The sequence below is a fragment of the Heloderma suspectum genome, chromosome 2 (genome assembly GCF_057233095.1).
Source record: "Heloderma suspectum isolate Gila_16-S chromosome 2, 16-S_ref, whole genome shotgun sequence".
NCBI classification, from domain to species: domain Eukaryota; kingdom Metazoa; phylum Chordata; class Lepidosauria; order Squamata; family Helodermatidae; genus Heloderma; species Heloderma suspectum.
In genome coordinates this window covers 188,659,340-188,683,605 of record NC_139459.1, presented here as the reverse complement: position 1 = coordinate 188,683,605, position 24,266 = coordinate 188,659,340, and the positions used below count along the sequence as shown (strand labels likewise).

At 45.0% G+C, this 24,266-nt stretch overlaps 1 protein-coding gene across 5 annotated transcripts in view; it reads left to right on the top strand.

Moving 5' to 3' along the window:
* POU6F1 (POU class 6 homeobox 1) overlaps positions 1-21,784 on the top strand; it is a 55,670-nt gene extending 33,886 nt beyond the window's left edge. For all 5 annotated transcript variants that reach the window (XM_084836863.1, XM_084836865.1, XM_084836862.1 and 2 more), the window contains 7 exons: positions 2,987-3,212; positions 5,167-5,405; positions 6,998-7,126; positions 10,324-10,545; positions 11,540-11,678; positions 12,915-13,089; positions 14,311-21,784. In XM_084836863.1, the coding sequence (XP_084692989.1) occupies positions 2,987-3,212; positions 5,167-5,405; positions 6,998-7,126; positions 10,324-10,545; positions 11,540-11,678; positions 12,915-13,089; positions 14,311-14,656 (1,476 nt within the window). In that variant the 3' untranslated portion in view covers positions 14,657-21,784. The remainder of the gene's footprint in view (positions 1-2,986; positions 3,213-5,166; positions 5,406-6,997; positions 7,127-10,323; positions 10,546-11,539; positions 11,679-12,914; positions 13,090-14,310) is intronic.
* Positions 21,785-24,266: the final 2,482 nt, after the last annotated feature.

The following is a 24,266-nucleotide window of genomic DNA, read 5'->3' as shown; positions in this document are numbered from 1 at the left end:
AGCAAAGAAATCCGTTTCTTGTGGGATTCTTAGGATTCCAGAGCAGGATTCCCAAATTGTCTGGCATCATGTGTAGAGTCCTGTGGCACTCAAGTGTCCTGGAATCAATGAAACCTCATTATCTTATATGGGGCTTCGGTGCCCTGGAATGTGTTCCCTTTTTAAAGTATTCATCTGACAACACTCTGTAGAAATCAAATGCACTCTTCCAGAGTTTCTTGGCAGGTGTCTGCTTTTTTAGTACATGCAGAGTGTTGCAGGGTATATGCAAAACTGTGCCATCCCTTGTCGGCCTTAAACAGCAAAGCACCCACTGGCTCAGTTCGCACATAACAATAAGCCAGGGTTCTGGTTTTTGTTGGCCTATGAGTCTGACTTGTTGGGGAGAGGCAAGCCAGAGTTCCTGATTCACACATAATGCTAAAAAGACCATGAAGGAATGTCTGTGGCTTGTTTAGCCTTTCCCACTTGTAGTGGGAGGGATCCAGCAGTGTTTGAGTGCACTGCTCATAAATGATAAGCCAAGATTCCCCTGGCTTATGGTTACATGCAAACCAGGCCAAATATTTAGTAAGGAGAACCTTCTCCTTGAAATGTAAAACCTGTATTCCAAAGCCTATATAGCTTCTGTTCACTGCAAACTCTTCTGGAGCAACAGTTAGTTGTACCGAAAATGTTCTAAGAATACATGCTTCCCACAATAAGCAAAGTCCTGTCCATATCCAAGCTTAGGAAAACTAACGGATATCTTAGGGCCTTTCTGCACAATCAGGTTTTAAAAAAATGAATAAATGGGCATTTGTTACTGATTTTGATACACACAATCCTTCCTCAAGGTTGCTCTTTTGTTGTGGGCATATCACATATTTCTAGGATTCAGCCTACAGTATTTTGTACCTAGGGGAATAAGAAAAAATGTACTTCCTTCTGGTGGTTGTGTATGACCTTGCTGTACAAAGCATGCAAAGGCACTCAAGGCTACAGCCCCCAGGCCATTTTGTGAACTTCGTTGATTTTTATTATTATTATTATTAATAATAATAATAATAATAATAATATCCACCACCACCTATGGATTCTTTAGTGATTTGGATCTGGGGGTCCTCTCTCATGTGCTGGAGTGCACATCTATTCACAGCTTTTAAGAGGAGTGGGGAGAGCAGCATGGTTCCTTGTGCACCTTACTGTTCAGAGAGAAGATTGCTGCACCAATCTACAATAATACAAAAGCAAGACGAAAATATCCAGAGATGCTGTAGAATGGTAGTTTGATTCTCAGAAATGGCCTTACACATTTTATTTATTTATATACAGCATTTATCTACTGCTCCACATCTAAACAGATTCCAGAGCAATGAACAATAAGAGATAAAATTATAAAAACATACAAGAACTAAAACACCATATTAAAAGCTTTAAGGAAAGTAGATTTTCTTCACTTGCTATGACCCTGTTTGCACACAATGGTGACAAATTGTGGGTTAAACAACCCACAGAACCTACATTTAGTGGTTAGGTTAACTGTGGGTTGTTTAATCTACTATTAACTGGTTGTGCCTGGGTTTGGATGTCACATAGCAACCCCCCAAGTGGCCCAATAGGGGGTTGAATGTTCAAAAAGGCTGTGTAACACACCCAGCACACATTTCAGCAAATTGTGGGTTGATTAACCCACCATTTGCCACCATTATTTGCGAACAATCCCTATGAGTGTCTCCAGGAAAAGGAAAATATCCTTGAAAAAAAGTGGAAAAACTTGAAATGTTTTTTTAAAGAATAAAACTGGCTATCTACAGCATATTTTGATCTTATCCTGTGGTTATGTCCTCCAGCTCACACACCCAGGAAGGCAGTCCCCCCCTATCTATTATATTGAGATGAGATACCATACTACTGGGACTTGTGGAAGTATCACAGTCAGGATAAAATGCAATTGGGTCAACGCTTCATTTGATTGTGCGGAAAGGGCTTTAGTGCTGTTATATCAGCATGGTAAGCCATCTCAATGCTAAGTCATCCTCTTCACTGCTCTGGGCACTTACACTATCTAGAGAGCAATGTTCCCAGCTATAGCACATTTTGTGATGTTGGCAAAGGGGCTAAGAATTGAGGCACGGAGAATTGGATGCTTCTCCAGCCAGGTGAGGCAGATGGCTTTGCATTAGATGCGTTTACATCACCCAATACTTTCCCAAGATGAGGACAGACAAGCCCTCCTTCCTCATTCTTCTTCTCCTCAGAACACTCTACAGCACAGTTTGCACCTGCACAGAGAAGCAGAGTTGTTGTTTTTTTACTCATCAAGTAAGCTTCTCAGCCTGCTGGTACATATTTGATGAATAGATGCACTGGTGAGGAGTGGTCCCGCCTGCTTCTTGAAATGAAGCTCTTCCCAGCAGGCAGGTCTGCTGTAGACCCTCGTGGGGAGCAAATCCAAGCTTGCTTGCCATGTATATTTCAGACACCTTGTGGAACGTTGCAGGGAAATGAGTTCCTCTTCAAGGGAGGACTCTCTCCCTCTCAGACACACCTACAGGTCGAGCAGCGTTTAGTGACTCCACCATGAGTGTGGCACAACTGCACCAACCTTCCCCAGGACATATTCCAGGGGAAAACAAAATCTGGCGCAAACATACCCTTCGACAACTAGGGCTGACTGTGATTTGCTACAAGGCATCATGCTTTGGGGGTGGGAAAGGTCTGATGAAGAGGCAGCCTAGAGTGATTTGTCAGGGCTGTAAAAAATATCCCAGTCTCACTTTACTGTTGACTTTGCAACCAGCCCCCACTTGGGTGTTACAGAGCTGGATCTGCCCAGCTGCTGGCCTGGGGCGCAAAGCTACACATGGCACAACTCAGGCAGGCACCTCCTGGCTGGGCTGGGCCTCCCGTGGGCTCACTAACGTGGCTGCCGCGCTGATGCTGTCTGCAGTGGCGTTGATTTCTTTTTTCCTTTTTCTTTTTTAAATCTTGTTTACTTTTGCAGGTCTTGACTCAGGAAAACTTAGCAACAGTTGTGACAGGCGTAATGGTTCCAGCAGGGGCAGTTACTCAACCTCTTCTTATCCCCATCAGTATTGCAGGTCAAGTGGCAAGTCAGCAGGGGCTGGCTGTGTGGACATTTCCTGCAGCAACGGTCGCTGCCCTCCCAGGACTGACGGCTGCCTCTCCTACTGGGGGAATTTTCAAATCACCTATAGCCAATTTGCAAGGTAACCCTTCGCTTGTGCAGAACTGCTTTGGGAGGGGCGTGAATGTTCTGTGTTCTCTATGAAATGCAGTATCCGCTTAAAAGCACATGTGTAAGAAGGAGGTGCTAATTTAAAAGAGTCTCTGGCAATATTTTTAGCTTTCTTAGCTGAAAAGGGAGAGAATGCAGCAGGTTTTTGCTGGTCCCTACTCTCTCTGCATTCAGGAAGGGGATCAAGACACATCTTTTCAAATGGGCTTTTTACATTGCTACGCTTTTAAGGTTGTTTTTAATGTTTTGCTGTGTCTTTATTTACTTGTGGTTTTTGTTTTCTGGGTTTTTGTGAACTGCCTTGGTTGGTTCCAGAAAGGTGGTATAGAAATCCATCAGTCAGTAATATTAATTACTGACTGATGGATGGCCTTGTAGGCCCCTTCCAACCCTACTATTCTATGATAATGACCATTGCTCTTATCCTCAGCCCTGTGTATACTGTGGATGTGTTTCCCCCATTAATTTTAGTAGAGGGATCAGATCCACTGGCACCAAGGGATACACACTCATATCTGCAGCCGCCACTGAAATGAATGAGAGGAGCATGCATGCACCAAAGCCTCTATATCCACAGCAAATTTTTCAGTGGTAGCCCATTAGCATGTCTAGTAATTATATTGCATTGTCCCTGGTCAGTTTCACAGCAGAAGACTCCATGCTTGTTCCTTTGGGTTGTTTTTTTTAAGAGAGCCTGTTGTTCCAGTCAGTAATCTCTGCAAATAATTTTCATTTAGAAGAGGTTATTAAGACAGGGACACTTTGTTCAGCCATTCTAAATATGGGTAAGGTAAATGTGTGAGGATGGGGAGCAGGGCCAAGCATGCTAACCTCGCCTCTCATCACGCATTTCCCTCACTCTCTACATGTGGAGGGCGACTTTCTGAAGGGGAGAGCCTCTTTTCCCTGCTCCCGCTCCTCGTGGTTGACTTTACCCATATTTAGAACACCTGAATAAGGCTCACATCAAGAAAACTTAATCAACAGGATTACTTCTACAGGCTCACCTTGTCATTAGGGGTCAATTTACACAGGAGCCTGTGAGGTGAAGCCTCCTGGTGGCTGTAGTTGCTGTCGACTGTGACAGTTGCTCCGGCAACTATGGAGACTATCCGCCCAGCCCTTTCTCAATGCTGCTGCCTGCTGCCTTTCATCAGCACCTGACTTTATCTGCAGCAAGAGATACAGATTTCTGTGTAACACAAACGCTTTCACATGTTTGCACCAATATAATTTGGTATTTTAAAAAAAGATGCCACTTTGTGTATTATATATCTTTTATCTCAATCCCATGAAGCAACAGCTGTCTTTATATGAAGCATCTGCTTCTGTGCTTTAGCCTTAGGGCATGCTTCCATGCCTGTTAGATGCCCTGGATCAGGGATGGGGAATGTGTGTCCCTCCAGTTGTTGTTGGACTACAACTCCCATCAGCCCTAGCCAGCATAGCCAATGGTGAGGGATGATGGGAGTTGCACTACAACAGCATCTGGAGGGCCATATGTTCCCCAACCCTGCCGTAGATGTATAGGTGTAAGTTTCCCTACTATTTGTACATGGATCAAAACAAGGAACAATATGACCATTTTAATTTCCAGGGCAGGAGAAAGGACAGTGTAGCATCGTTTTATTCATTCATTCATTCATTCATTCATTCTATTTATTTATTTATTTATTTATTTATTTAATACATTTGTATCCCACTTTTTTTCCTCCAAGGAACCTAAGGTGGTGTACATAATCCTTCTCTCCATTTTATCCTCGCAATAACGTGTGAGGTAGGTGAGGCTGAGAGTCAGTGACTGGCCCAAAGTCACCCGGTGAGCTTCATGGATCTCCCAAGTCCCAGTCCAGCGCTCTAACCATTGCATCACACTGGTTCTCACAGCAATATTTAGTGTCTCTGTTTTTGTCTTGCTCCCACAGCTGCTGCAGTGCTGAACACAGCAATTCAAGCCCCTTTGCAGTCAGCCCAGCCTATCCAGGCACAGCAAACAGGCCAGCCACGACCACCAGTCCAAACACAGACTGTATTCCAGCCTCAAGCTCAGCCAGCCATTTTGCCACAACCTGCCACGGCATCCACGCCACCTGTCGCCAAGCCATTGGAAACTCAAACTCAGATAACAGTCCAGCCGGCAGGGTTTGCCTTTAACCCTGGAATAGTAAGGAGCTGAAAAACACCGCTGAAGAGAAATGGCTAGCTAGTTCAGAAGTTCAGGGATTGAGGGTGCGGGGGATGGGCAAGCTTTTAGTGGATGTATTTCTGATCTGGTCTCCCACATCATGTGCTGCTTGGCCCTAAGGCTACTCATCTTCTGATCTTTCCAAAGAAGAAGTTCTCCAATAGGTTTCCATTATAAATCTGAGCAGCAACGTCTGGGGTGTTTAGCTACGTATTGAATAAATATCAGAGAATCTGCGCCAACCGTGAAGAATGTAAATTTACCCGATATGTTTACAATGATTCCAGCATCTCTGATGTAAGCCCCCAATCACAACCCACATTCCCTGTTCATTGCAGATCCGGTGATTTGAATGATACATGGCTAGCTCCTTCTTTTATTGCCCAGAAAGCTGCTTTCCTCTTGAACAAAGCACGTTGTAGGGAAATTTGTAGGGACAGTTACAGCTAGCCAACTTTTTAAGGTCATTTTGTGCTGTCAAAGTGGCAATCAGTGACCTAGTTCACATGACCACCATGGGTTAAACAAGCCACAGTAGCTTGTTTAAGCCATGGCTCATGCCGGGTGCCATTTGCCCAGTTCCCCACCTGGACATGGCTTGTTGTGTCATTGAACCCAAGCTGCATGGCTTGTTGAAGGGGGAAACAACCCTCAAATAACCCTACAACAGCCCATGGGTTATCTGAGAGTTGTTTCCCCCTCCAATAAGCCATGCTGCCCAGGTTCAGATGACACGACAAGCCATGCCCAGGTGCGTGATAAGGCAAATGGAGTCCGGCATGTGCTGCGGCTTAAGCAAGCCACCGCGGCTTTTTTAACCCATAGTGACCATGCTAACCAGCTCATCATCATTATCATAATTTATGTAGTGTTTAGAGCAAGGATGGCCTACCTCTCTATTCTTAAGGAGTATTCTGTTCTCCAGATCAGACGTTCCCAACCTTGTGCCCTCCAGATGTATTGAACTACAACTCCTATCAGCCTCAGCCAGCATGGCCAGTAGTCAGGAATGCTGGGAATTGTGATTCCAAATATCTGGAGGACACCAGGTTGGGGAAGGCTGCTGCAGACAGTAGACCAGGGGTAGTTGCAACTCAAACTGACCACCTCATGGCTCCCCTATAAAGGCATCATATTTATGGAGCACATTGCTAGGGCATTAGACACAAAATCCAAAAAAGGAGAGGGAACAGTAAACTATGGGAAATAATTTGTAAAAATATATTTTTTAAAGTTTCCTATGAACGAGAAACAAGTGGGCATAATTTTTATCACAGCTTGATTAAGATTGGGTAGGGCCATCCCATCACCATTGCCAGATGCAATTCCTCCAAAGTGTTGTGCATGGGAAGTGGGTCATCCGCTGAGTGTCCCTGCGTTAGAGTATTCAAAACACTTGGCATACATAATCTCAGTTCTCCTTACAACAGCCCTGTAAGGTAGGCCAGTATTATTATTCCTTGTTTTGAAGAAAGGAGGGGAGGCAGCTGAGGGAGAGGAATAAATCCCACTGTGGAAGAGAATGCAGAGTCACCTAACGGTTGATCCTCAGCTTTTGCTTTCTCCTGCAGATCAGCGCAGCTTCTCTTGGAGCCCAAACTCAGCTCCTCAGCTCCCTAGCTGCTACACCAGTGATTGCAAACACCATTCCCAGTGTGCAAGGGATAACTGGACAGATCCTGACCAATGCTCAGGGACAAGTAAGTGCCACACAGCTCCAGAAAGTAACAACAGGGCCAGCTCTCTTCCACTAATAAAGGGCACCAGAATGGGTATTGGCCTGCCTTTTTTTTTTTTTTTAAAGAAAAGGTAGTCACATCACATTATTTATTTATGTAATTTTTAGTCTGCCTTTCTTTGAACTATAAATAAGGCAGCTTACGAACAATAAAAGTCATGTAAGTTTAAAGTATAATTTACAGAAGGATGGGGTACCATGAATCCGGTTAAGAACTTTGGGGTCTTTTAATTCAAGTCAAGGTGTAATTTTCCTGTCCAGCTTTGGCTTTATCATGCTCAGTAGTAGCCATTAAAAAAAGTACTAACAGTCCTTAAGGAAAATTTATTATGAAGCCCACGAGGGGTATTTTAGGTAATAATAATGACAGAACTCAGAGAGCCCGACTAGATTATTAATCAAATCCCTAATAAAATAACATAATAAAATAGCATAATTAGCACTACAGTTCTATAAAAGAGCCACAAGAGGTCATATCTCTCTAAACACCTTGTAGCCCCCTGAAAGAACTAAAGGGACATTAGGTAATATCCAGTACTGCTGCACTGGTTCTGTTGCCTTCACGGGACCAGCCACAAGCACAACAGGAATTCATGCTTCTGAAAGGAACCGTGGAAACGAGACACAGAAATGAGCAGAAATGCTCATTTCTGGAATGGGACAAGTCAGCAGAGCTCCCTTCTGTGAGCTCTGCTGACCTGCGCCATTCCGGAAACTAACGTTTGTGCTAGTTTCCAAATGATTTGGGAACTGCTAGGTTCCCATTGTGCTAGCGGTAGGTTCCGCTAGTGCAAGGGCAGTATTGGTTACTGTCCATAGTTTTCTTTTAACATAGCATTGCTCCAAGAGATGTTAAAAGGCAGTCCAGTTTTTAGAAAAACAAAACAAAAATTTCTGTTTGCTCCATAAATCTTAACAAGGAATCCCTTTCACATTTAGTTTTTCCATCTCTTACATTGGCTTTTTTTGACCGGGTGTCGGAATTTTAATACACTAACAACTCAATCCTATGCATATTTAGACAGAAAAAAGTTCTATGACTCCCAGCATTCCCCAGCCAGGTATGCTGGCTGGGGAATGCTGGGAGTTGTAAGATTTTTTCCTGTCTAAACACACATAGGATTGTGCCCTAAAATATTTAATACACTAAAATATACACTAAATGAGAAATCCCTTTCGCAATTATTTTGTCCATCTCCTACATTGGCTTTCTTTGACCAGATGTCAGAATTTTAATACACTAAGCACACAATCCTATGGCCACTAGTCAGCAGCTAGATGGTCATAGGATTGATTGGTTCCCGGAGAACCGACCTCTACCCCCTCCTGCGCCACTTCGGAGGCAGCGCAGATCGGGCCTGCGCTCCATGCTTGGAAGAGCAGAGCGGAGTGGGGAAAATGAGGCATTCCTGGGAGCCGGGAGGTCAAAAGTGCCGGTACAGTACTTCTTATGTGTTGTCCGGATGCCCCTTCCCGCACTCTGAGGTCCCACGGTTAGACAGCTGAAATCGGCTGTCTAGCTGTGAAAGCAGGGCAGTGGAAACATGGAGGACATCCGCTCCTCACCACTCCTCCCACCCTGCACTGGATAGGCAGTCACCCCCAGGATCGGAAGTGACCATAGATCCAGATGGGATTGCTCCCTCTAATATTTTGTTCACTGGCTATATATATTCTGCTATTTAAAAAAAAGAAGAAGCAAATTTCTGCATCCAGTTCACCCAAATTCTGTCCAAAGAAGAGCTGACCTATATAAATTGTGCAAATGGAGTAAATTTGTTTATATTTCCTTATTTTACATGATTCTATTAGTCAATTGTCTCTTTCAGGGCAATCTTTGGTATCCATAAGGGCTAGAAACTTGCTTTAGAAAACAAAAAAAAGAGGCTTAGATTTTCACTATGGCAATTTCCAGGCACAGTACTAATTTCCGGGTTTGTGTGGTGCAGATGTGGATTTGCAAACTACAGGCAGCCCTTCTGTTATTCTACTCATATGCACGTGGTCCTTATCTTGTGAAAAGCTGCCCTCAGACCTCTTTTGACAGTAGGAAAGCATGATTGTTTGAATCTATACAAGTTTGACGCAGCCCATAAGTAGAGGGGGAATAGCAGGTATAACAAGGCATCTACCAGGGCTGTGGAACCTTTCCCTGCAAACAGAGGCAAGCCTTACAGAGGCATCCTGGAGTTACTGTAGAACTTAAGCTAGAGGATTCCCACTTGGCAAGGGTAGTATGGACCTTCTTTGTTCTGGCAGAATCAGGCGCCTGCTTACCAAAGTGTCATCAGACCACAGCAGGAGAAAATAACATAAAATTAGCTGTAGTGTTAAAACTTGCTGCCCAGGAAGAAGAAATACCAAATACACCGTAGCAGAGAGGTACTTTTTCTGCCCTTTCCTTCCTCTTTTTATGACTGAGATTGCTAAACTGCCGTTCCCTCTTGGTGTGGTGTTATGGGGGTGTTGCAACTCCTTGGCTGCAGACCACTAAGGTACCAGTCTCTGGGAGGTTCAACAGAGGGTCTTCATCCCAGTGTACATCACCTTAGCGTCAGCTACACTGAGGAGGACACTTAATGGAAGGATACTCAGAAATAGAAACACTCTGTCCTGCCCACCCCTCTAAGCGTAGAGGGCGGGAGTACTTGCAGGATCAGAGCCATTGAGAACCCCACAACAGCAGGTCATGTTAATCTTCCTTTCAGATATAGGAGGAGGTTGGAAGTCTCTCCATGTTCTGCAGCCTCTTATAGAATCATAAAAGAGTAAGGTTGGAAGGGGCCTGCAAGGCCATCAAGTCCAACCCCCTGCTCAGTGCAGGAATCCAAGTCAGAGCATCCCCGACAGATGGCTGCCCAGGCTCGTCTTGAATGCCTCCAGTGTGGGAGAGCCCACCACCTCCCTAGGTCATTGGTTCCATTGTCGTATTGCTCTAACAGTCAGGAAATTTCTCCTGATGTTCGGCCGGAATCTGGCTTCCTGTAACTTGAGCCCATTATTCCGTGTCCTGCACTCTGGGATGATCGAGAAGAGTTCCTGGCCTTCCTCTCTGTGACAACCTTTCAACCCTGCTCCCTGTTGAGGTGGAAAAGGGGGAGACCTAAGAAGATTTTTTCTGCTCCATACCTGTGCAACTTCCCTTCTCCTCTCTTCCAGGTTATTGGGACTCTCCCTTGGGTGGTGAACCCAACTGGAATTGCCACGGCCAACCCTGCCCCTACCACGTTACCAGCACAGAATCTACAGGTGCAGGCAGTGACACCACAGCTGCTTTTGAATGCCCAAGGCCAGGTCATTGCCACCTTGGCTAGCAGCACCATCCAGACAGCAGCAGCGGTCAGGAAACCCAGCACGCCAGAATCTCCAGCAAAGAGCGAGGTGAGCTTCAGCTGCCAAGGGCTGCTGCATCATAGGGCGAAACCATCAGAGGACTCTGCAGCAGAATACACAGTGTGCATGTGTATTGGCCCTGTATACAGAGGAAAGTGTATATGATTTGTGTTGCCACATGCCGCTCTTCCTCAGGCAGCCAAATGCCTTGGGCCGGCCTGGACCCTTGACGACTTGCCAGTGGAATGTATGACCTGTAAAGTGTTGCTTGAAGCAATACGAATGTTCTGTCTGTATCTATTAATTGGTGGTAGGCCCAATGCACATGCCAGTCATCTCTGTGTGCAGTACTCACCTGATGAACATGGACCAGGCTCAAATAACCTTGGGGCTAATTATGATTTGCCCTCACTGCATTCGATTCAAATGTATCTTTTCCAGGGGCAAGCTCTGGAGAATGTGCCCTCCTCCCGGTAGCTTTGCAGCTGAAGCCAACTAAGCATGGCACTGATGGGCTGGTACCTGTGAAGTCTCCCAAGACACCTGCCTGCCCCAAAATCCCTGGAACAGATTTTCATTTTCAAAAGAACATGTGTTTATTTTTATTTTTAAGTAACATTAAAAAAAAAGAAATATGGGCAGCTTTCAGCTTTCTCCTGAATCATGGGGGAAGGGGGACAGCTGACGACTGAGCGAGTGTTTAGTTGGCTAATATGAATGTCTGCCATTTCCGATGTGAAGTGGGAGGATGTGGGATGCACCCCACAGCTCTACGGCATGCAGTGCTATCATCTCTTTATGTTACATTTGTCTTCATCCTGATTTGTGTTGGGGGACAGGGTTTCCTGTATAGCTTTATTCAAACAGTATAAATCAGGCAACATAAACAAATATAGGCATATTTGGTTAATTTGCCATCGTTCTGATTGTGTAATTCGGCCTTCCTCGGATATGACCGTGCACAGCCTTCCTGAGGTCATGCTTCAAACCACAACCCGCACGGTTTCCATCTGAATGTCGCTCTCTTTTGCTACATTGTCAGGTCCAGCCAATTCAACCTGCCCCAGCTTTATCACAGCCAACTGTGGTCATTGCAAGCCCTCCCCCTGCAGCCAAACTAGCTTCTGCTCCCGTCCCCATCACCTGCTCGGAGACCCCGACGGTCAGCCAGTTGGTTTCCAGTAAGCATCTTCGCGACCGCTTCTGTTTTCTGTCACGTAGAGGGTGGATGCCGTGTTGCTGGTACTGGGCAGTGGTTCATGATCCTATCTTATGGCTAGTTGTGGTGGGGGAGGGCAAACTGGAATCCCAGTAGAAACCAGTGAAGGAAAGTGCCTGATTTGTGTGGTGGGAAAACATTTTACTCTATACCTGCACAAAAGCTTGTGTCAGTCTTGCTGCAGCTGATGCTAACACAGGCCACTTAGAGCAACATAGGTTTAGCACCATAGTGCCCACACCACACAAACCGAGCTCTTCTCCACAGTTCCAGCTTGGTGGTGCTAGATTAAGGGTGCACAGCGCATGCTGATCAGCTGGACTGCCAGGGAAAATCTCTATCCTGGTGCTGCTATTAGTGGCGGGAAACGAACTATCTCAGAAGCAGTATCACTGGGGGTTGGGAGAGGCCTTCACCTCTTCCATTTCCCAATGATCCCTAGATCTTAGTGGGCAGCGAAGGGAGGATTAAACCTCCCTATCCCTGTGCACTGAGATATGTGTGTGGGGTGGGGATGGGGAAAGAGTGTGTGTATGGGTGTGCATTTGCACACATGTGCAGTCCCCCGCCAGCACTGAATGCAGCCTTTGGGGTCAAAAAGGTTGTACACCCCTGTGCTACATGCTGGACTGCCGGCCCAAATTCTCCCCAATGGTTGTGGCCAGAATTTGTCACATGTGCGGCTGCAGAGACCAGTGCTGCCTATTTTATTTATTTATTTCATTTAATTTCTGTACCACCCAATAGCCGAAGCTCTCTGGGCGGTTCACAAAAATTAAAACCAAACAGCACACAATAAAACAATTTAAAATATATAGAACATTAAAACCACAATATAACAATGCAACCACAATAAAACCTAGCAGCAGTGCAGGAGTTTAAAATACAAATTTAAAACAGCAAAGCTAAAAGTCTAGAAAGCTAAAATGCTAAAATGCCTGGGAAAATAAAAAGGTCTTCACCTGGCGCCGAAAGGAATACAATGTAGGTGCCAGGCGAACCTCACCAGGGAGCTCATTCCAAAGCCGGGGTGCCACAGCAGGGGCTCACGGAGGAGGGCCGCTGACGATGATCTTAAGCTCCAAGCAGGCACATATGCCTAGGGGTCAGGATGTGTCATGCAATTTAGTTAGATGCTGCTACAGAGAACAAATTGCATTATTTAACTAGTTGCCGTTTCCTTCCTCTCTCACGTTAGAGCCTCAGCCTCCAAACAGTGGAAGCGACGAAGATGGAATAAACCTGGAGGAAATTAGAGAGTTTGCCAAGAACTTCAAGATCCGACGCCTGTCTCTGGGTCTCACACAGACACAGGTTGGGCAGGCGCTGACTGCTACGGAAGGACCTGCATACAGCCAGTCTGCTATATGCAGGTAAGCCAGAAGATGCTGAGGTCTTCCTAGGATTCCTTCAACAATTTATTTCTTAGAACTTTGTACTGAGTGTGTGATTGCTACACAGGCATGGAATCTAGTGTCAGGTATTTTAAATGAATGCTTTGCCAGTTCTTTTAAACTGCCCATTAAAAGATAACAGTGGGATGGTGATTTGTAATCCATTGTCAAGGGCTCCTTGGAGGTCTCTCTCTGTCTAAACCAGTAGCCAAGTCCAGACACAGACAAAGGAATTCCTTTCAAAGCTTTATTCTTCTTTTACAACTTAACAACTATACCAATTGCAACTAGATCTGAGCAGCACAGTACCTATGCCCTAAGTTGGAACAGTTGGTCCCCGTTTGCAAGGGAATTACTGGCAGACCCCTGAACTTAAGGACTAGGGAGAGTCCCTCCCCTATTCCCTTGGAGCCTCTGGGCGCAGCCGTTGTTTGCGCGCCAACCTGGCACTTCGCCTCCTTTCCGCGCCCTCCATCTGGCGCCGCTCTCTGCGTCTGCGTTGCGCATCCACCAAGTCTGCTATCTGTGCTTGGTCACTCCCTGGACTGCTAACTAAACTAGGAATGCTGGTGGGAGGAATCTCCGTCAGCTGTTGGTCCTGGGAAAGAGGAGCGCGCTCCTCTCCCAGGAGCGACTGCTCTTCCTCAGAATCAGAACTACTCTGGGATTCTATGGGCTCAGTTTCCACCCTGACATCTGTTGAATTCAGCTTATTGCCAGAAAAACATTAATTTTTATAGAACAATAGAGAGCACACCCATTTTGAGCTCTGCTCTGGGCTAAAGGATTAGTGCCCCAAAGCTGAGGGTGAATGTATGGCCATAGTGCAGCTAGGTAATTTTAGACCCTGGAATTAATTTTCTTATAGGAGCCCCTGATGTATGTGCCCAGCTGGCTGTCCCCTGGCTATAACACTTATTTCAAAATAAAAGAGAAAGGATGCTGTGGCAACCAGCATCAGCCCCAGTGGAACCCGAGTGCTGACACTGGGCCTACTTGCCACTGCCCCCATCACCTGCCACTCTCTGGGTGGTCATTTGGGACCCCTTGGGCTGCAAGGCCCAGGACCTCAGCCCAAGGTCCAGCGCTGGCTGCCCCTGAGGTGTGTGGTGGCCTTATTGTATCTGCCCTTGGCCTAATCAGGTGGGAACAGGATGCCAACCCTCCAATGCTCCTCAATGGTCCCTGCTGGCTTTGCAGGTTTGAAAAGCTGGACATCACTCCCAAGAGTGCCCAGAAGCTGAAGCCTGTGCTGGAGAAGTGGCTGAGCGAGGCTGAGCTGCGGAACCAGGAGGGCCAGCAGAACCTGATGGAATTTGTGGGTGGCGAGCCCTCCAAGAAGCGCAAGCGCCGCACGTCTTTCACGCCACAGGCCATCGAGGCCCTGAACGCCTACTTTGAGAAGAACGCCCTGCCCACAGGCCAGGAGATCACAGAGATCGCCAAGGAGCTCAATTACGACCGCGAGGTGGTCCGGGTTTGGTTCTGCAACCGGCGACAGACACTCAAAAACACCAGCAAACTCAATGTCTTTCAGATCCCTTGAAGGCCGGGGTGAGCGTCAAGAACCTCGCATCCCCTGCGTCACTGCTGTGAGCACTTTGTGGCTAATTTTCCCCTGCACCTGCCAACCCTTTTACAGTGATGACCAGTGTGGAAGGAGTGAGATAGGGTTTTGTTTTGATGTGTCCCAGCCTTTTTCCTCACAAGATCCGATCGTGTATGTGTCAGCTGTGTCCTTCCTCCCTGAGTGTCGTACTGGAGCTGTGAAGGGTTTAGGAATACATATGCATTTAGCTTCTTTCTGTGTCAGACAAAACATCCTCTGGTTTTGTTTTTTTAAGGACTTCCTGTGTTGTTGGGTTTTTTAAACGGTAGCATTAGAAGCACCATCAGAATAGCATCAACCAGAAAATCCTGTTTCATTTTAAGAAGAAATCTGTGAAACTCTATTTCATTTCAACCTCTTTTCATAGACACTTTTACCTCTTCATACCTGGTAATAGGCCCAGTTAACAGTATCTAAGCAGAGTAGTGGCATAATTTATATCTCCTTTTTCTTGTGAATATTATTATTATTATTATTATTATTATTATTATACAGAGCACTATTAAACTAAAAGACTTTTTATTCACTGAAGAAAAATTACTGTTTTATTTGCTAGGACTGTTGGGTTTACTGCAGTCCCTTGTTATTTTAAGCATGTCAGTTTGATGATTAAAGACCATGATTTGCTGGATAGCTTAACATCTCCCCTCCAGGCATGCTGGGAAAGAGAGAGACAGGAGGAAGGCACACTTCCTCTGATCTTTTGTTCCTTGAGAACTGCGTGTCAACATGGTAGTGGTGGAAACACTGAGCCAGTTTCAGGTATAAGAGCCTGTTGAAGCAGCAAGGGGAATCTAGCCAAGGAAGGTCTTTGCAGCCCAGGGTTTTCCCAAACTGGGGCACTTCTAATTCCAGCAGATTCTAGAGCTGCTAAGTGTCCTGGGCACGTGATCTTGGTTTGATATCGGAAGAGTAGCTGCCTAGAGGGATCTGGAGACAGGGACAGTCTAAGGGTTGCTGCAGCTGCCTTGCCTTCCTCTAGCACACAAGCCATGCAGTATAAAAAGCAAGGGATGTGCATAGCTGCTTGCTTGATGAGTAGAGTGCATTGAAAGTTATGGTGGTGAGTGCCATCTTCCCTACAGAAGTGCTAATAGTTAAAGGGGTTGGAGGGAGTATGGCAGAATCCCTGAACTGGGCTTTGGCAAAAAAAATAATTCAAAATGTGGAACCTGAATATGATCAACATCCTCGTCTGAGTTAATATCTCTGCATTCCTAGAAAGATCCAGATACTTTCCAGCCTTGACTGTGGACTAGGGAGAGCTAGCTCTTCATAGACATTGAAGCTTTTGCCGTATATACAGTCTGCCATATATATACATATACAGTCATATATACAGAAATATTGGAACAAGGATAACTGTTTTGGCAGTTGGCCTCTGTACACCACCACATTGAAGTTGAAAGGAAACACACCCAGATGGGAGCCAAGTCAGGACTTTCAGCTGTAATTCAAGGGGTTTGACAAAAGTGGGGCACTAACCATTCAGGAAGGACAGCCAGTGGCATACACACACACCCATCCTTGGTGGCTCATAAGTAATGGAATGAATGGCTGACAAGCAGCTGCATGGCCAGGTGTGGCCTGTTTCCTGGGCACCCCATGACCAATCAAGCAGATAAAGGCCTGGAGGTGGTTCTAAGTGTAACATTTGCATTTGGTAGCTGTTCACTGGAACCCCCAACATGAGGTCCAAAGAGGTGTCCATGCGAGTGAAGGGGGCCATCATTAGGCTGAGGAAACAACATAAACCCATCAGAGAGATAGCAAAAACAGTGGGAGTGGCCAATACGACAGTTTGGAACATCCTGAAAAAGAAGGATTTACTGGCAAGTTCAGCAACAGCAGAAGGCCTGGAAGACCACGGAAGACAACTAAAGTAGATGACCACAGAATTCTGCTCCTGGTAAAGAGGAACCCTTTCACAACATCTAGCCAGGTCAAGAACGCTCTTGCGGAGGTAGGCATGTCATTGTCAACATCTACAGTCAAGAGACAGCTTTATGAATATAAATAAATACAGCAAGGTGCAAACTACTGGTAACACTCAAGAACCGAAAGGCCAGATTAGCCTTTGCCAGCAAACACCTAAAAAAGCCTGCCCAGTTCTGGAATAAGATTCTTTGGACTGATGAAACCAAAATGAACTTGTACCAGAATGATGGGAAGGGAAAAGTATGGAGAAGGAAAGGAACAGCTCATGATCCAAAGCATACCACATCATTTGTCAAACATGGTGGAGGCAGTGTTATGGCATGGGCATGTATGGCTGCCAATGGAACCGGGTCACTGGTCTTTACTGATGACCTGACTGCTGATAAAAGCAGCAGGATAAATTCTGAAGTGTATAGGGCTATACTTTCTCCTCAGATTCAGCCGAATGCTGCCAAACGGATAGGGCACCGCCTCATATTGCAGATGGAAATTGACCCAAAACATACAGCAAAAGCTACCCAAGAGTTTCTCAAGGCAAAGAAGTGGGATGTTCTTCAATGGCCAAGTGAGTCACCTGATCTCAACCCAACAGAGCATGCTTTTCACTTCCTGAAGACAAGACTGAAGGCAGAAAGACCCACAAACAAGCAGCCCCTGAAGGCAGCTGCAGTGAAGGCCTGGCAAAGCATCTTGGGGGAGGAAACTCAGCAGTTGCTCATGTCCATGGGTTCCAGACTTCAGGCAGTCATTGACTGCAAAGGATTTTCATCCCGGTATTAAAGGCGATCCTTAAGTTTGAAATGATGCTGGTTTGTTCCATTAATTATGAGCCACCAACGATGGGGGGGGTGCATGCCACTGGCTGTCCTTCCTGAATGGTTAGTGCCCCACTTTTGTCAAACCCCTTGAATTACAGCTGAAAGTCCTGACTTGGCTCCCATCTGGGTGTGTTTCCTTTCAACTTCAATGTGGTGGTGTACAGAGGCCAGCTGCCAAAACCGTTATCCTTGTTCCAATATTTCTGTCCTTGACTGTATTTCCCCAACTGGATTAATCCACTTCTTAGGGTGCAGTCCTTAGCATGTTTAAACAGAAAAAAAGCCTTACAATTCCCAGCATTCCCCAGCCAGCATAGAATAGCTGGCTGGGGAACTCTGCATGTTGTAGGACTTTTTTCTGTCGAAACATACATAGGATTGCAGCCTTAGTCTTGTTATTTCTAGCATTCTTCTAAGAAACCATGCTTACCTGGCTGCACGGATCTCCTCACCAACAGAACTTCTTGCCTTTTCTCTCCCACACCATTTACATCTCGTTATCTGTGGCTTGGGCTCACTGTTCCTTCCTCCTGGAACACTGCAATTGCATTCAGGCGGATCAACAAGCCTAGCAGACTTTCCACGCAGGCCCAATCACTCACACTGAATTAATCTTATTTTGGATTCCCCTTCCCACCTCCCTGCCCCAGGCCTTTTGAGACGACCCACCTCTGCTCATCTGCCGCTGTTAAAATGTGGACAGGGGTTGTTTCTTAGGGAGGAGCTACCAGTCTCTCTCTCTCTCTCTCAGAGGAGACCCTGCAGCACCAGAGGAGATCACTGAGGGCCAACGTGCAAGATGGTGCCCTGCCTGTGGCCAGCCAGTTGTGTAGACCACTACCACATGCATGGGCAATGTGCACCCTGCTTAATCTGCATGTGGCAGCTTTACGTGGCTGGCAGGAAGCTGACGTACACAAAGGCATATCAAGCGTCTACCCTGGACCCAGTGCTCATGCGAGTTCTAGAGCATATCTTTTCGAACACGCCCCATTCTTTCTTTGTCCCGGGTGAAATGGAGCCAAGGCATTCTTCAGTCATGCCTCCTGGAACTGAACCTGTGGGTGTAACGTAGTGTGTGTGTGTGTGTGTGTGTGTGTAGAGAGAGAGAGAGAGACGGTAACATTTCATGGATCAATTGGTTAGATTAATCAAAAATGTCTTGATGAACTAGAAAGTTACTCCCTTTAAACAACGAGCTCATTTAAAATAAAATATTTATTAATCCCCTTGCTAAGGTGTCTGCATAATCTAAAAACAAATTATGCCCTTTCTTCCTAAGTATTCTATTCATATGCAAATATAACTGCTTAATCAGTTAGAATTCATACAATTAATTGACTAAGATTTCTTTATTTGGATGACCGCATGCATGTGTGTGTGTGCATGTATATAATTTTTGCTTTAAAGAGTGGGGCCTAATCCGTCCTTTCCCATGGTCCTCGTAAGGAATCCACATATATTATTGAACATGCCAGTGCTGGCTCCAGGTTTCTGAGGGCCCTTAGGTAAGACAGCCTCAATGACCCCCTCCCTCAGAGAGTTCTACCTCCTCACCGCCATTGTCACCAGCTGCTACTGCTCCTCCTTCTCCTCCTCTTTCTCATCACTGCTACCACTTGCTTGCTCGACAGGCAGAGAGCCAGGGAGCAAGCAGGCTGTGGCATCTCCTGCTCCTCCTTTTCACCACCACCATTGCCTCAGCCAGAGTGAGAGGCAGGTGAACAAGCAGGTTGCAATGGTAAACAGGAGGAGCAACTCGGGGGGGGGGGGGCTCTTGTCAGTGGACCCCTACTGCAGGGTGGGCCCTTGGCAGGGGCCCAGCCATGCCTACTCTTGATGCTGGCCCTGGAAGAGATACAAGTGTCTGGGGAGGCCTGCTAGAGCACCCTATGGAAAGTAAAGATGGGCCTCTCATTTGACATAATGGCCCATTGTATTGCAGAGGATAAGTTATGTGCAGTTTGTTTCTGCTAGGGCTGCAATAATTATGTTTTTGCGGTTGGGCTGGGAGAATTTTCCAGCAAATTCTCCCAAACTGAATTTTCTTGAAAAATGTAAAATATATATATATATATATTTTCAATATTCCCAACAATTCTGCTGAATTTGGGAATGTTAAGAAAAATAAGAGGTGTAAAGAAGTTTTATTTGGCAAGCTGATACTTGTAATTACTGCCTGAAATTATTGGAGATTTGAGGTTTACATTGTTAAAAAGTACTTGTCAAAATAAAACCAAATTTCAAAAGCAAAATGTTAAAATATTCAAAATTCAAATTCCAAAATCTTGATCAAATGTTTACTTTATTGCAAAACAAACAACCCACGTTAGTTTCTACTGATCAAGTTTTAGAACTCCATTGATGCAAATTACAGTCATAAATTTCCATTTGAGGAGTTGACTACTACTACAAAGCAACAAAACACCTGTGTGATAGGTTGTTTTTTGTTATTACCAAAATGTTATTGACCATTGGAAGTTCCAGGAGGGAAGATGAGATGGGTATGTTTGTTTTATAAATTGGTGTCCATCCATTCCACTATTAGCACAGGCTGTGTGTTTTGACTTGACAAAAAATGCAGGGTAGTTTTGCTGTCTTGTAGATACCAGTTCATATACATGTATATCTCATATGTATATTGGCTCTGCCTTTACAGGTTATCTTCCTAAGCAACCAGCACTGCTTGATACAAACACAGGTCTTTGCTCATTTTTAATATACTAGCCCTAATCCTCATTGCCAAAACTGTTCATCCTTCCTTTAAATTAGTTTGTTCTGTTCTTTCTTCAATGCATACTATTCTTAGGAATAATTTTGGGATTGGCTTGGACTGGGCAGTCCTTAGAGCTGGTTATCTGCCCTCAGCATAGGATGTCCAAGAGAGGATGCCTCCTAAGTAGTATTAATCTCAGATGTTTAGTTGGTTTTCCATTCCTTGATGATAATATGCACATTCATCTTTGTGTATGCTTATTCATAAATAAGTCATACTGAATACAGTGGGATGTCTTCCTAGATAAGTGTGCATAAGACTGGAGCTTTAGGTCCCAAACTGCATTGCATAGTTCTTTTATTCATGGGAGGGAATTGCAGAAGAGGCACGTCCTAGGGGAAGAGGTGATGCCACTGGTAGATCTTGACCTGGTTTGCATGTAATAACAACCTGTGCATTGTTGGGGCTGCATAGGAGTAAGCAAGCACATTGTCTCTCACCTGCTTCTGCTTTGCATCAGTGTAGAAAACTGACATAACATGTGAACTCGGAGCTCTGGGTTGTTGAGGGGGAAACACCAAGGGTTTTAACCCATGGTTTGTTGTTGGGTTAAAACTCTGGATTGTTTCCCCCTTAACAACCCAGAGTTCTGAGTTTGCACATCATGCCACACAGGCATTCCTACATTGTTTCCTAAGCTAGATGCAAACCAGAAGTGGTGAGTGGGTGGGAGGCACTATGCTCACTCCCATGTGTCCAACCAACCATGGGTTAATTAATTAGCCATGGTTAAGTCGTTGCATGTGAACCGGGCCCTTCACTGACTTCTGCTTTCATGCACACTTTCAACTTCTGCATGTGTTCTCACCAATACTCTTCTGATCTCTTCTTGAGTAGTTTTTTTTGGTGCACATTTCAATGTGCATAGACACACCCGCTTCTAAAATTGTCTACATAAGATTCTTTTTAAATGCTGAATTTCCATAATTGCACCTGTTCACCTGCATATGATGATGAAGATTCATTGGGGGGGGGTCAAATAAAATGTGAAGGGGATTCCAGTTTTGAAGGGAAATGTGTAGGGCAATTTGGAAGAGAGGAAAGTATGAGAATTCCTCAGAATCAATCACATTTGCACATCTTTAAGGAGGTACTTGATTTAGTACTACATAACTGGGACGTGTAGTGCAAACGGTAACTGTTATTGTATCTGGCAAACGTCTTCATGTGATGGCCAGTAGCAGATGGCATGAAATATCACTGGTGCAAATAAGCCTTCACGGTGTTTTCAGACTAGCACTTTTATTGTACATTATTTCCCTTTGATCCTCATTAGCCCATCCTGTATTTATCTTTGTCAAGTTCCTTTATATACTTGCTTCTTCCCAGAATTGCAAGCTTGGGTTTTTATGCTCTATTTGCACAGTTACATCCAAGCACCTAAACACCAGTACAGACCTTAGTAAAATTTTGATAGTTTGCAAAAGGTGGGGGTGGATCTTGAAACAGGAACATGAAAATACCATATACCAGATTTGTAAAGTAGCCTGGTTTAGTGCAATGGTGCAAATTCACTGTTAATTTTTTTAAAAACTTCTGATGAACAAGTAGAGTACAGCATACTGGTGTGAATATCCATAGCAGCAGAGAAGACTACATGAAAACTGCTCATCTGAATGGACCCAAAAATTGCGTTCTGTGATACGAAGGAGAGGAAAAAGAATAGGCATATTTGATGGCATTTTAGCTGGCAACTTTGAAGCAGGGGACAGATAAGTGTCTCCACCATCAGAGGTCTGTATGCGTTGGTGTCTTCCATTGCAGATTCATAACCTGCCAATGTGAATCATGCATTCCTGACAGCCAGGGCAGAAATATAGTAGTGCAAAAAAAGAAAGCATTTGCATTCTACAGGTACATACTATGCCAGCTTTCCCTGCTTCTAGTTTAGTTCACAAATGCTGAATGCAGAGTGCAGGATATTGCTGTCTGGACACATGCTGCCCATTTCTTATGTCGTAAGAACTGTACAAAACATTTTTTAAAAATTGGCCTTACTCTTGGCAAACACAGCAGGAACCTCTTGATATTACCTTGCACTTTCTTCTCTCTCTGTGTGTAATTACATATGATGTGATAACTTGCATGGATGGCTATGTTTATTTTCACAGCTTTCTCGCATTTGGCATGATGAGTTCACTGCCACATTAACTTAGCTGCCTGTTTCAAAAGAATTAGACTGATTAAGAGAGAATATGTATGTAAATAACGATTAACTATGATGGCTGAATGGAGATTACATTTACAGAGCTGGTAGCATACATCTGAATCCCCAATGCTGGGGGCAAACAACTGGTGAGGATCATCACCTTCATACATTGCTTGTGGGCTTCCCAGAGGCATCTGGCCATCCACTGTTAGAAACAGGTTATATCAGCTTTTCCTTCCCCAACGTGGCACCTTCCAGGTGTGTCAGACTACAACCCCCATTATCCCCAGTCATGCTGGCTAGGGGGTGATGGGAGTTGCAGTTCAACACATCTAGAGAGCACCAATTTGGGCAGGCTGAGATAGTTAGTCTAATTTACCAAGGCGGTTGCTACATATTTCTGTCCTTACAAAGTGAAGGGAGGAATCCAGCGGATGCTACGTCCACTAACTATTTCTAGGGAAAGAGGTTCCGTTTTCATCACAGAACTGTTGTCAATGTCCTTTTTAAAAAGGTGATTATTCCGGACCTCTAGAAATATTTGGAAGAGAACAAAATTGGACAGAACTGCTGTGAGAAGGTCCCAGTAAACTAGTGATCATGCATTAAATCGCATCAGTCTCCTAGTTAGGCCCAGTGTGCCAAGATCTAATAGCAGTGTCCAGAAAGGGCTCTACAGATTAAGGCCACACGGAAATGTAATTAGATGGCTCTGCATAGGATTCCACCAGCCTACAAGTTCAGAGCCTGATGGGAATCACAATAGGATTGCACCCTTAAACTGCTTTTGAGCCCAGCTCCTGCTCTTTGAGTGCATGTGCGAAATGCAACTTTAAATATGCTTTGTGTTAGATTTTTAAACTGACTGGTGGTAGATTTCTTTCTATGCCAGGTGGATTTAAAATTACATTGCAGCATTCTTCTTGTTTGTGTCACCTGTGAACATATGTGTTCCACCTAAAGTGCATTTTAAGTCCTCCACCCACCAATTTAGCCATTGGGAACACATTTGGGAATGTCTTTGGATGGGGGTGGGGGTTTTTTTGTTTTTGTTTTTTTACATTCCAATATCTTCTCCAGGAAGTGCTGTCTGGTCCCTATGAATGGGCTCAGGGGGCTCTGTTACGTGATCCCTTCTCCTTTTCCATTACTGTGGAAGTCTGCTACATCCATTTCCTTCACCATTGCCCACAACGGACTAGTGAAATTGACAGGATTGTGGGAAATCCTTGTTGGTGTCACCAGTGTTTTCTCCCAAAGGGCATGTATGTGCATCAGTGCTGGTGCACATTGTATGGCTTTATTTTAAGAAACAAAACAAAATTGACCACACCGTGAGAAAGCTTTCTTCCCCTACCATGTTAGTTTCACTGGAGACCTCAGAAGGGGAGGGAGGAAATCCGTAAAACTGAAAAGGCTTTCGCCCAACTTTTATCGGTTTTACTGGAGCCCAAAGAGTGGGGACAGTGAGGGAAATAGCAGTCAGGAGGCAGGTAATGCAAAAGAAAAAGAAAAAAGAGGGCAGGGGCTTACACGCTGTGTTTTGCCAAACATATCATGATAGGATTGTATCCAAGACTCTATTCACAAGGGAGTATGGGCCAGGATTTAAAATAGGCAAGTGGAGGAACGTCTCCTCCTACACTAGCTGGAGGGGTATCATGTTGTTTAAATCAGGAGAAACATAACTTGTGAATGGTGCTAACACATCTTGACTGAAGTGGGGGAAGATTCTCCAGTGAACATTTAACCAACTTGAAAATTAAACATGATTTTGGCTCCACTACTGTCCTGGCACCACCCATGTGCATGCTCGTGTTGCTAATTTACCTTTTCTTCATGAATCTGCACTGCACCTACTCTCAG